The following is a 12,675-nucleotide window of genomic DNA, read 5'->3' as shown; positions in this document are numbered from 1 at the left end:
CCCTCCACCCCATGCGGCCTCCCCTCCTGGCCACCCCCTGAAGGACTGCTGGTGCCCGAAGGAACCGAAGAAGGGGGCTGGTCCTCCTCAACCAGCTTCTCCTCCAGCTCCTGCACGACACTCCACACCCTCCTTGGGGTGATCGTTTTGAACAGAAAACTGTCACCAAAGCTCATCTCCAAGGAAGGCTGCTCTTGCTGCCCGTCCTCCGGCTGCTGAGGCCGAGCGACATCAGCTGGAGGAGAGACTGCCCGAGCAGCAGACCCCTGCTCAGTGCCAGCACCTAATGGCACCTCTGCTGGGAGCGCCCCAGCAGTAGCCTCGATGAAGGGCCCAAGGCGAGACTTCTTCATCACACTCTGGCCAGAGGTCAGAGTGCTGAAAGGCGGATGTGAGTGGCCCTACGCACAGGTGTGGGGGGGAACTGGGTCCTCCCCCTCCCCTCCACCCCTCTTGTCTTCTCCTTGGCCTTGCCCCCAGGGCCCCTCTTCTGCTGCCTATCACTCATGTCACCCTTGGCCAGTCTCACACAACCTGAACTGAGAGTGGGTTTTTTTACAAACCTAACTCACTACACTGTACCCTGAACCAACAGGTGCCCTGACTTCTTTTTAAAAACCCTCCCACCAAAACTTGTTTGTTTTTTTGGTCCCTAACCTGTCCTTCTTTGGGTTGGGGTAGTAGTAGTCTGGTAAAGTTTAGGAGACTAGGTGATCCTGCCTCTACCTGCTACAGTTTTTAAAAGACTACCTTGAGATGAAGGCAATCCTTGTTATATCCTCCTAGTTAAACTTCTCCTAACTAGATTCTGGGACAAACCGGATTTCCCTGCAAACTAGAAATCAGGTGTCCCCTATAATCAGAGAGAAGCTGTGGAAATCTAAGGATGCATCGGCTTTCAATGGCTGAAAGCAAAATGCACTGCAATCCTAGTCTCTTTAAAAGGGAGCCTGATGTAGTCACCTTTTATGAGAAACCTAAACCTTTTTAAATTGCCCCTATCTGGCCTAGTTGAATTTTGAAAGAAGATAAAGCCCTAAACTGGATTTTTTTAAAAAAAATTCTAAAAACACAATCCCTAAAAACACCCTTATTAGTGGGGCAGCCTATTTAGCGGCCCTAGCCAAACCGAAAGCACCTCAGACTCCAAAAATAACTCTATAAAAACATGAAAGTGACCCACCCCACACACCAACCCCCTCACATCAACCAGAGGTAATTTGAAAAAACCAAAATGTGACAGAAAGAAACTTAACTTTTAACACACACACACACACCCCAAAACCAGAACCAGGAAAAGTGGCAACAGGACAGGATGCAAAACCAACAACAGATCCAAACAAATCACTGAGAAAAGGCCAAGAAACTCAACTGTTAAAAAAGTGACCTTTTTAACAATAAAAAACCTCAGGCCAATCAGTCAACAACACCCCTCCCCCCCAAAACCAGAACCAGGAAAAGGGACAACAGGACAGGATGCAAAACCAACAACAACAGATCCAAACAAATCACTGAGAAAAGGCCAAGAAACTCAACTGTTAAAAAACTGATGTTTTAACAATAAAAGATATAGGCAAATTGGCAACCCCCCCAACCCCAGCAAAATCCCCTAACCCTAACCCCAAATAAGCTACTCAGTACCTACCCACCCAAAACTGGATAAGTGAAGGGACTCTGAGTCTTAAAAAGTCCTTTTACTTTTATCCTAACTAAAATAAAAACAAGAACCCCAAGACTGTCTTACCTTAGATGTCTTTTCTTCTCCAGGCAGGTCAGACAAGGCTGAGAGAGAGCAGCAGCAGCTGAGGCCAAGGGCCAGCGCAGCACAATCTCTCTCACACACTAACACCAACACAGCAGCAATGGAACGGAGTCCAGTCAGGCAAATTCCTTAAAAAGGTTCTCTGGCCCTACACAGAGCAATTTCAAAAAATACCACTTGGCCAGAGAACAGTGTTTACTTGGATACCCAAGTAAACAAACGAACAACAACGTTGCTGATGGCTGGAAGATTAGCCCAGCCATCAGCTACACAACAGCCCTACAAAGAATGCATTTTGCAAATGCATGCTTTGGATTGGCTGCTGGGGCTCCTCTCCCCCTCCCTCTCTGATCCCAGGGAGGCTATGGGAGAGGCGGGAAAAGGCTTCCAAAGGGAGGAAAAGAGGCAAGCAGCTCCCCTGAGGCTGCAGAAGCTCCTTTCCCACCTTTTCTATGGACTTCCGAATATTGATTCGGAGGTTTATTCGGTTCAGTTGAACCGAATGCACACTCCTAATCGACATTTCCCTCTCCTCCTCCCCCCTCCCCACCACCAATGTCCCAAGCAACACAATCCTGCAGAGGGCAACTGCCTTACTAAGGCAGCCAGGAAGCAAGCACAGGATTATAAAAATCTAGAGGATGAATCAGAGGGAAACCCTTCTGATTCTGAGTCACAGACTAGGGATGGGGAGGACTTTATCCCTGATGAAGAAGTGGAGGACATTAGTGTCCCTGAACAGTCAGTTCATTTCTTTAAGCCGGATGACTATCAGCCTGTCGGTCACTTCCGGGTTCCTGTCCTGCATCTCGACCTGTGTTATTAGTGACAGGCTGCTTCGGCGGGCTGCTGCGCCGGCCCCCTGGGTCCCACAATGATGGGACCGATGCCACAGGGATGGGCTCGAAACACTCTATAACCCCTCAAAAGAACAGCAGTCTAGCTCGCTTCCCCCGAGCCCTGCCGCCATAAGCCTCAAGGGGGCTCATTTTGCGGCATCTCCCGGCGGGAGGGTGGCACCCGCACGGGACACATATCAAATGAAAGAGGGGGCGCAGGGCTATCAGAAACAGCCGGCAGAGGGAGTCGGGAGACCACCCCACTGGGGGATCCACACCCTGAAAGTGATGAAGGTGGCGCAGATAGAGCCAACAGAGCAAACAGGACAAAATAAATAGGCTGCATTATGCAGCACAGTTGAGAAAGTGCCTTATCCCATATACTGATGAAGTATATACAGGATTTGAGAACAAAATTGTTTCCGGCGGTGATATTTGGGGGATTTTTGGGGACGTCACAGGAAGTGCTGTGAAGTCACTTCCTGTTTCCGGCAGTGGCATTTGGGGGAAATGATGTCATTTGGGGGAAGTGATGTCACAGGAAGTGATGTCACTTCCCGTTTCCGGCAGGTGACGCGGGGAAATGATGTCACAGGAAGTGGTGTCACTTCCTGTTTCCGGCGGTGGCATGACGTCACCGGAAGTGACGTCACTTCCTGTTTCCGGCGGCGGGCGCGCTTCGCGCGTGCGCCCCTGCCTCCCCCCTTCCTCCCCAAGGTGTCCCTGGCTGGCCTTCAGACATTATGGTCACCCTAAAGACGGATGCTATGTTTATTAACATTTCGCCCCCAAACGTAGGTCAAAAGATGTCAGTCTCAGCCATCAGCTATGCAATTAGACAGTGTATTTCAGAGGCTTATTGGGCCATGAAGATGGAGGTGCCCAAAGGAATCACCACTCACTCCGTCAGAAGTGCGGCAAACAATGCAGCGTTTGACAATCACGCTTCAGTTGAAGAAGTCTGTAGGGCCGCAACATGGTCATCTATCTCAACGTTTGTGCATCACTACAAAATAAACTCTTACAGTTCAGCAGCAGCAGCATTTGGCAGAAAAGTATTACAGCATATGCTGACAGAAGACAGCGATGTCCCACCCAGTCATTAACCTACTGCTATAGAAGCACCCAAGATGTCCTCTGACTAAAGGGGAGAACGATCATTTGTACTTACCATGAGGGGTCATTCTCCTTTGAGGACAGGAGGACATCTTGCCCACCGCTTTTATCTTTTCTAAACCTTTCTGCCTCCTTCTTATTTATTTTATTTTATTTTATTTTATCTTGTTCATATATGCATTTATATATGTTATGGCTACTCATGTTAGCCTGTTGCTGTTCTTCTTGTTCTTGTTGTTTTTTCTGAGTAAGATTGATGATATAAACTGCTTCTCGGAGTTTCCCAAACTGAGGAGATGGCGATCCTACCACAGGAAAAGGAAGAAGAAATTTTAGTCCTGCCTCCCTGGGTAGATGGTGGGAAACCCTCAAGATGTCCTCCTGTCCTCAAAGAAGAATGACCCCTCACAGTAAGTATCAATGGTCGTTCTTACTGTTGTAAACTTACAGTATGAACTTATATTGTGTAAGAACAAGCAAAACCTGCCTCAGTGGAGTTTTAGATAATAACAGCAAGTATTGGGGACTGAGGACTACCCCAATATGGACAGTTTACCCGAACAGTAAGCTCTACAGCCAGGCTACAAGGACTCTGTGCCTGGATCTAACCAGTTTTGCTTCCCTTATCCAGAAAAGGACTCCAGATCACACTTCTCTCCAGAGCTGCTTCGCCCTGCAGATCCTGCATTCCTGTCCATGGAAGCCATTAAGCAGTCTCTCTCTCTCTCTCTCTCTCTAGGAGCCATATTCCTGGGATGTCCTGAAACAACAACTTAAGGTCTTGCTGGATATGCCATGAGAGCCAGGTGGGAGCCCCATGCACCCAGGGGCATGTAATGGAGATGCAAATGTAAAGAACCAAGGTGGACAATAGGCTTGCTAATTTCATCGTCTCACCTAGACAAACTTTTTTTGCCAGACAGCAAAGGCAGTTGCTTACACAGTACAACTCCAGCCAGAAGGGCTGTTTTACAAAGACCAGTTCCAGCTACAGAAATCATCCCCATTGTGTTTAGCTCTGGTGTCACAATAGGTAGCGATTTGGCCCCACATTATCCCATCATGTTTCTTTCTTTAGGTAAGGTAACTTCATCAATGCCTTTAATCCTTTTTCCAAACTATCCTGGGAGCCTTCCCCCTCAGTGATGTCAGGGGTCACATGAAGCTATGTCACAGGTCATCTGACAGCTATGTCATGGGTCACCTGATATTGCCTGGGGATGTGAATTTGGTTATATAAGGCCATGTGCTTGACCACTCAGGTGTGCTTCTTCAAGTGTACTTACCTTGCTGTTTAGAACCATCCCCTAAACTTGATCAGTTTTGGATCCATTATAGTAAGATACGCTGGCTGTGTCTTGCTCCCCCTTCCCCTATTTCATCATCACTATTGGAAATCATGCTCCTTAAGGCGATAGATACACTATTGCCTTTGTCTGTGTCTTCCCATTATGTTCCCTATCAACCCTTCACCTCTATTTTCTTAGGAACTGTATGACTGATGAGTAATTTTATTTTCTTGTATGTGTGACTGATTTTCTAATAAAACCAAGTATAGTTTACCAAAAGTTCTCCTCATTATTTTAAAGGGGAAATTCTTGGGAGACTACCTCCTGTATACATAGGTTTAGACCTCACTTGAGTTAACCATCTTTTGCCCCCAAACTAATTCCCCTACCTCAATTGAGGGCAATTTGGCTTACACCTGAGTCTTTCCCCTCTGAAGCAGAGTGGATGGGCTGCAACTAGACTGCAGATGGGTAAAGCTAAATTCCAGCTACAAAATGGTAGAACCAAGTTCTGCATCCCCTTTTAACAAATTCCTCCCCAGATAAGCAGTGCTGCTGCTCAGCTGAGAAGTGTGATCCACAGAGGGTCACAATTCTGTTTGGAGGGAGTTGGAAAAGTAGCCAAGCAATATACCTCCATCCCACTCACTGTGGTTTACACAATGAGTAAACTTTTCTTCCACCTCCCATGTGGATGCAGCCCTAGTGTAGTATTCAGGCATAGCCCCTTCCGCCAACCTTTTCACTACCAAGCAAGCACAGGAGATGCATCTGATGCAAGATCAGGCAAAAAGCTGTTGGACATATCTTCAGTATCCCAGTCTGCATAATTTACAGGATTATAGGATTACAATCTGATGCAAGTTATTTTGTGCATCTATTGAAACTGAAGAAGTTGCACAAATAAATGTATAGGCAACAACTATAACCTTTAAGGTTACCACTGAGTTTTGCTATTTTAAACACATCAGAAGACTGCTATTGGAAATTCAACTCCCATTGTTTTGACAGAGTCCCATGGAGCTTCTAACACACAAAGCCTGCAAGAAGTCTGCGTATTCAGCAATCAACGTCTCCAAAGTAGTATGTGCAGAGATGCAGCCACTAATAATTGATTTTTGTAACCACATAAGCATTATAAGTAAACAAAGCAGTAATAATTATGCCCTTGAGAAAACAGCCATAGAAGATTCCAGAAGACAAAGAATGCAGCCAGTACCATCTGTATTGAAGTACATCACAACATAAAGATATCAAGACAGTATTCCTTTTTTTCACTCCCTCAAACTGTTCTCATAGGCTGTAAAAAGGTCATTAGGGTTTGTAGAATCTTTCGGGCTCAAGTGCCGTGTTCTACTGGAGAAAGTTTTTCTTCCAGACGTTTCGTTCTCAGCTGCGGAGAACATCCTCAGTGGCGTTGCAGCCGGAGCAGGCGCTCTGACCTTCTTGGCTGCTGTCACCTTCTTGGCTGCTGCTGCCACAAACCAATTGCCCTTTCACCACACCCCCTCCAGCCTAGAAATAGCAGCTCTCCAGCAGCCCTGGCCCCACTCAATGCACAGCAGCCAAGAAGGTCAGAGCGCCTGCTCCGGCTGCAACACCACTGAGGATGTTCTCCGCAGCTGAGAACGAAACGTCTGGAAGAAAAACTTTCTCCAGTAGAACACAGCACTTGAGCCCGAAAGATTCTACAAACCCTAATGATGTTACCAGCCGTGAAAACCTGAAATCTTTGTAAAAAGGTCAACTACAGTTTATTTCACTGTCATGAAAATGCATTTTTTCCACATAAAAATCTATTTAGGCTAAATAAAACACAGCAATTATCTAATCTTGTAAACATCTGCCTACTATGTGAATGAAAACCTCCTGAAGAGAAATATGTCACAGATATGGACAGAATGCTGAACTTCAGGATCAGCCACATAATGAACTCAATGAGGCATGTTAAGAGCGCTGTAAAGGCTGCAGCCTTATACATACTTGCCTGAAAACAGCTTCCATTGCAATCAGTACATAGGGGTAAGATTTGGAGTATAAGTAGCAACACTTTTAAACACCAGCTTTCCCCTGCCACCTGAAGACACTCCCTCAAAATCAATTGAACAGCTACTGGAACACTAAAGTATAGCCTGTGCCCAGAATGACAGACAAAATTCAAAGACATTCATAAATTTTACTCATGCTGATGTTCATAATGGTAAAAATATACCTAGTTTCTGCAGCAGTCTTATATGACTAAACCAGAACACTGTGTTTAAATTCATTATAGCCTCAACATAGTTTCTATGTAGGTATAATTCAGACCATATCTACTTTTCAAGTATACGTACTTGGCAAAAACTGGCCTGCACTTAAACTATACCAGTTACACAAAATTGGGTTACAGTATATATGAGTTACAATACACAGCTAAAAGGAGAGAAATCCAGTAACTTTAAAGTGATTCATATTTTCTGCAATTTTTGTTGAGGATTGACTGCACAAGATATACCTAAGAGCCAGAATTACCTCTCGACTTTAAAATACTGAGTCGCAAAGTGACTACTTACTCCTTTGCACAATCTGCCCACTTCAGCATAAACTTACCAGAAATCATAAGCATGGTTATCCAACAACAAATGCATTATGACATAATCAATGTATCCTAGTAAACTGCATTACCTACCAGAAGATTATGCAGTACCTACTTATCTCACAGGAAACATAAAAAATAGTTATGTAAACAAAAGCAGAATTGGTTTATAGCGCCTATCTTGTATGGTCTATTGTACCTTTAGTCAAAGGGAGATACTTAATTCAGTTTCCACATGTTAACATATGCTCATACACTGATTGGCTGACAGGAAGGCCAAAAACTGCTGTTGTTTCTAACATTCTGAACACTGATTTACAACACTGATACAGACTATCTACACACATATGTCTGTCGTCAACTCCACTGTTTCCAGTGTTCAGAACTTACATACGTCTTTTCCAAGACCATTTTATGTAATGAAACTCTTATTGATCCTGCCCCAATTAAAAAACACGGCTCTCACCTACTCTTTGCTTTTCCACAAAATGGAATATTGCTCAGACCTTCCCAAGACAGCAGGATACGTCTCAATTTCTATTTTAAATTAACTGTCTCTACACAATTAAATTAACTGTCTCTACACAAAGAAGTAACAATATACCTATGATTATGTAAAACAAAACTGCCTGTATAAAATAATTACAATGATTACTATGTAATCTATGTACGAGCTTTATGTGTTTTATGTATTTTTATATGTATTTTAAGTATTTTATTGTATAATTATAATTACTAATGTATTTTTAATATATTTAAATTGATTTTGTTGGTTTTATGTTGTAAGCCGCCCTGAGCCCGCCTCGGTGGGGTAGGGCGGGATATAAATCGAATTAAATAAATAAATAAATAAATAAGTATAATTTTTAATGCTGTTTTATAATTTTAATGCTGTTTTAACCATTGTATTTTGTATAATGTTTTATTGAATGTTGTTAGCCGCCCTGAGCCTGCCTAGGCGGGGAGGGCAGGATACAAATAAAATTTAATAATAATAATAATAATGGTCAGGGCCAAGATTTCCAGGGTTTAGAAATACCCCACTAGTCCAGGAACAGCCAGTCACGTCAACCTGTGCTTTCAACAATGGGAAAAGTAATGAGCTTTCTGCCAACAAAAGTTATTTGTGTCATGTTCTCCCTTCCAACATAACTGTCGAGCTGACTTTCTCCACCGGGAGCGATACACACTGAACCCACTATCTAAAGAGAAACACGTGTAGCAAGATTCACAGGGTGCGAGCGACAGCTTAACGTTCACACATAAGACAAGACCACTAAGGTCAAACTGCCAGACCAGGATTCTCTCCTACCTGGCAGAAGCCAGGAACGAGAGGACACCACCGGCACATAACCCTCCTCCTACCTCCCCAGCCGCTGCGAGGGGAAAGCCTGCCAGAGAAGTAGGACGAGGACCAATTATCTCTAAGCTGTGGAGGTTTGTGAGCAAAAATTCTACTTCGTGATCTACCGGCATTAAAGTTGCGAGCTACTACATAAATTAGTTTGTTTTAGGGTCATTATTCCTGAGCTAAGACAAAAATGTGTGAGCTGGAGGCTAAAAAGCTGTGAGCTAGCTCACACTAACTCAGCTTAGAGGGAACATTGACAAGGACTCACCGCCGGGCTGCTGCCGCCCTGGGTTCCCTTGGCCTTGCCCTTGGTGGGCGATTCCTGCAACAGCTGCTCCAAGCAGGTGGTGCCGGGCAGAGAAGAGCTCTTCTGGTGGGACAGATGCGTTCCAGGTCGCCGCGCCTCCTGCTCCCCCTCAGCAGTCCGAGCTTTGGGGGGCCCATCCCCGCCTCCTTTGCCTGCTCTGGCGGGGGCAGGCGGAGGAAGCGGCGAAGAGCAGACCGAGGAAGACGCCGAGGAGGAGGCGGCGGCGTGCTGCTGCCCCCTGCCCTGGGGGTGGTGAAGGAAATGCTCTCGCAGGCGGCGCAGAGCCGAGCCGGCCTCGGTGCTCCCAGCCTCCAGGGGCTCGGCGGAGGAGCAGCACAGGTTGGGCTGCGAGGACGAGATGACTCGGTCCAGCACGTGCTTCCTGCGCTTGAAGCCGCCCCACTTGGCGCCGCCGCCACCGCTCGCCAAATCCCCCTTGCTGGGCGGCTGGGAGGCCGCCGCCGGACGAAGAAGGGACGGCGAGGTCTCCGCACTGCGGCGCTCCGCAGCCACTTTGCCGCCCTTGCCCCCCAGCTGTAGATTTTTCCACAGCCGGGCCTGAAAGGAAGACGGCGGCTCCTGCTCGCCGGGCTTGTCCGCTGATGCCGATAAAGCCCCAGGCTCTTTGCCGGGCTCCATCCTCCCCTCCCCGCCTCCTCTTCTTTTCCTCCTCCTCCTCCTCTTCTTTTTCCTCAGCCAGCGGAGGCAGCGGCCAAACCTACTGCTGCGGGGGCAACAGCAGCAGAGCCCGGTGGAGCCCAGAGGCTTCAATGGGAAGAAACTGCGCCGGACGCCAAATCCCGCAGCGGCGCGCTGACCGGCTCCACAGTCTCGTTCTGCCTGCCGGCTGGCGGCAATAACAGCGGTGAGTGGGTGTAGCAGCAGCCAGCGCTTCTCTCGAAAGGAGTTGGGGCAAGCAACAGACGCGAACTTTGTGTCTCGCGTGCCTTTTTGCCAAGGCTGACTCCTTCGCAGTCGCCACCAGGCTCTCCTGGCGTGACTAATGACGATGGCACGTGTGGCTCTGTGGAGCGGCAGGGAGGGTCATGAAGGGTCAGTGTCAAGATGGGAAATAAATGTGTTCGGCTTTCCTTAAACGCGGGCGCGCACGGGTACGGGACAGGATAAAGTGGAACTGGGGTCGTGTGAGGCGGAGGCCTTTGCTTCCCTGATATGCTGCAGACAGCAGTACCGGCAAACTGAATGGGGTTAGCACAGAAAACAGATGCTGGGGAATGAAACTCGAGCGTGAATATAACCCATTATTTCTTCTGCTGAATGCCCTTCTTTTCGTCGGATTTATTGGCTTTTCCTAGAGGCATGGGATTATCAATGGCAGGACTCCCTTCTCAGACTGGGGGATTTTTTTTTTTTAACTGGAATTCCGGAGAGCGTGCTCCTCTGACATCACAGAGCACACTTGTTGGGAATGGGCAATCTTAACAGTTCAGCAAAATCATGAACCTGAAAGCATAATATATACAGGGCGGTACCTGTACAAAATACATTTTTGCTCACATTTCCAGCAAGCAAAACCAGGGCTTTTTTGTAGAAAAAGCCCAGCAGGAACTCATTTGCATATTAGGCCACACCCTTGATGTCACCATTGTTTCACACAGGGCTTTTTGTAGGAAAAAACCAGCAGAAGCTCATTTGCATATTAGGCCACATCCCCTGACGCTGCCAGTCAGAACTGCGTTCCTGTGCATTCTTGCTAAAAAATCTTGAGCAAAACAGATTGTTTTCAGAGGTTTCTGCAGATAAAGTCAAGGCTTTGCAAATAATTTTTAATCATATCCCTTCTTTGAACATTCTTTTAGGATCCATACAGTATTTTACAGCAGTGATCCTCAGTGTGGCAGCTATACAGGCAGGTTGTTGCTGGTTCTTCAAAACATCTGTTCCTAAAGCAACAAGCCAATCCTAGTTTTCCTCTACCTCATTAGAACAGAAGGGGATTCAGAAGATTTACACATGCACCTTGGTCTGCAGAGAAGGCCTATTTGGAAACAACTGCCATCTCTAGAGGAAAGATACTTGAACTGAAACATACTAACATTTTCTATTTCTCGTCTTAACAGCCATTTTGTGATTGAGCCTGCCTTCTATGGCAGCCATTTTGTGTTAGAGCCAGCTACATTTTCTTAAAGTTCCAGAAATGCCCACACTTAGGAAGATGTCTACTATTCAATCACAGTAAAAAGTATTGCCTTGTTAAAGCCACAAGGTAACCCGTTTTTAAGTGTTAAATAGAAGGGAAAGGGGATTTTTTGTTCATTAACTTGGATTTTTAAACTGCCATCACCTTGTAAGAAAAAGCCCCCTACTTTTCATACACATGGACATCGTGATCACCAGTATGGTTGCCAGGGTGCCTGGAGTTTTGACTCATACACATCTGCTCTAAGAAGTGGACTTTGCCCACGGTTTCTAAGGCTTATGTGGATATTATAAGCCTCAGCTTTGCAGCAGCATTCTACATCTCTGGATGGGTGTTAGCCAGAACTACAGACGAGCTTCCAGCTGCTCCTTGCGTGCCCAGTCTTGGCCGCTGAAGTGGAAGAAGCCACGCCACCATGAACTGTACAGGCAAACAGTTTCCAGCCTGTTTCCATGAACCAAAGGCTAACACCACCAGAATCCATCTTGTTTTCCTGACTCCATTACAGCAAAGCAAGAAACTCACGTATCCAACAGCTGCTTCACCTTCTGCATAAGGCAATCAAGCTTTTCTTAGGCGTAGATCCTGCCAGACAGCCTAAGCCTTTGTCCAAAGGAACTAAGGACAAAGACTGGTGTCAAGAAGAACTCTGAAGAAGAGGAAGACCATCTTCAGCCAGAGCCAAGTTCCTTTGTGTAAACCGGGTGTTACCTTCAGTAGCAATTTGGCCATCTATTGTCACCTTTTTAGATAAGTTTAGTAGTCTTAAGCACACCTCCACCCAGTAATTTCCCCCATTCTTTTCCCCAACAATCATCCTGGAGCCTCCCCCTTGGCCCATTGTTACCTGGACAGCCAATCAGGTAACTAAGGCCAAGTCCGCTCATTGGCTAGCTATGAGCGTCCAATCAGGGTTGCCAACTAACCGGCTATTGGCTACTGCACTAGTCCAGCCCTTATGGTCACTGCAGAGCCTCCCCTTTTCTGAGGTCATGTACCAGCTGACCACCTGTCATCCACCCCTGTACCTCCCATCCCCTAAGGGCTCAAGGTAGTCTATATAACCTGTAACACAGCTCCCCATATGTGTGTTTCTAGCAGTATCCCAATTCCACTGTATAGATCCATCCCCGATGCTAAGGCCAAGTTTCGGGTCCCCTCTCCCACATCCTCTTACGTCGCCATTGGAGCCTTCTTGAAGACTACGATCGGTAATTATCACCCTGTTTGTCTACCCATGTGTTGTCTCTATCTCTCTCTCTATTTTTCCTAGGA

The 12,675-nt window shown here is 46.4% G+C and overlaps 1 protein-coding gene across 2 annotated transcripts in view; it reads right to left on the bottom strand.

Moving 5' to 3' along the window:
- Positions 1–10,194, bottom strand: part of MCTP1 (multiple C2 and transmembrane domain containing 1) — a 457,667-nt gene extending 447,473 nt beyond the window's left edge. For both annotated transcript variants that reach the window (XM_060235683.1, XM_060235684.1), the window contains exon 1: positions 9,191–10,194. In XM_060235683.1, coding sequence (XP_060091666.1) covers positions 9,191–9,878 — 688 coding nt within the window. In that variant the 5' untranslated portion in view covers positions 9,879–10,194. The remainder of the gene's footprint in view (positions 1–9,190) is intronic.
- Positions 10,195–12,675: the final 2,481 nt, after the last annotated feature.

This window comes from Heteronotia binoei, chromosome 4 (genome assembly GCF_032191835.1).
Source record: "Heteronotia binoei isolate CCM8104 ecotype False Entrance Well chromosome 4, APGP_CSIRO_Hbin_v1, whole genome shotgun sequence".
Lineage (NCBI taxonomy): Eukaryota > Metazoa > Chordata > Lepidosauria > Squamata > Gekkonidae > Heteronotia > Heteronotia binoei.
The sequence above is the reverse complement of the archived record's forward strand: the minus strand, read 5'-3'. Positions and strand labels throughout refer to the sequence as shown.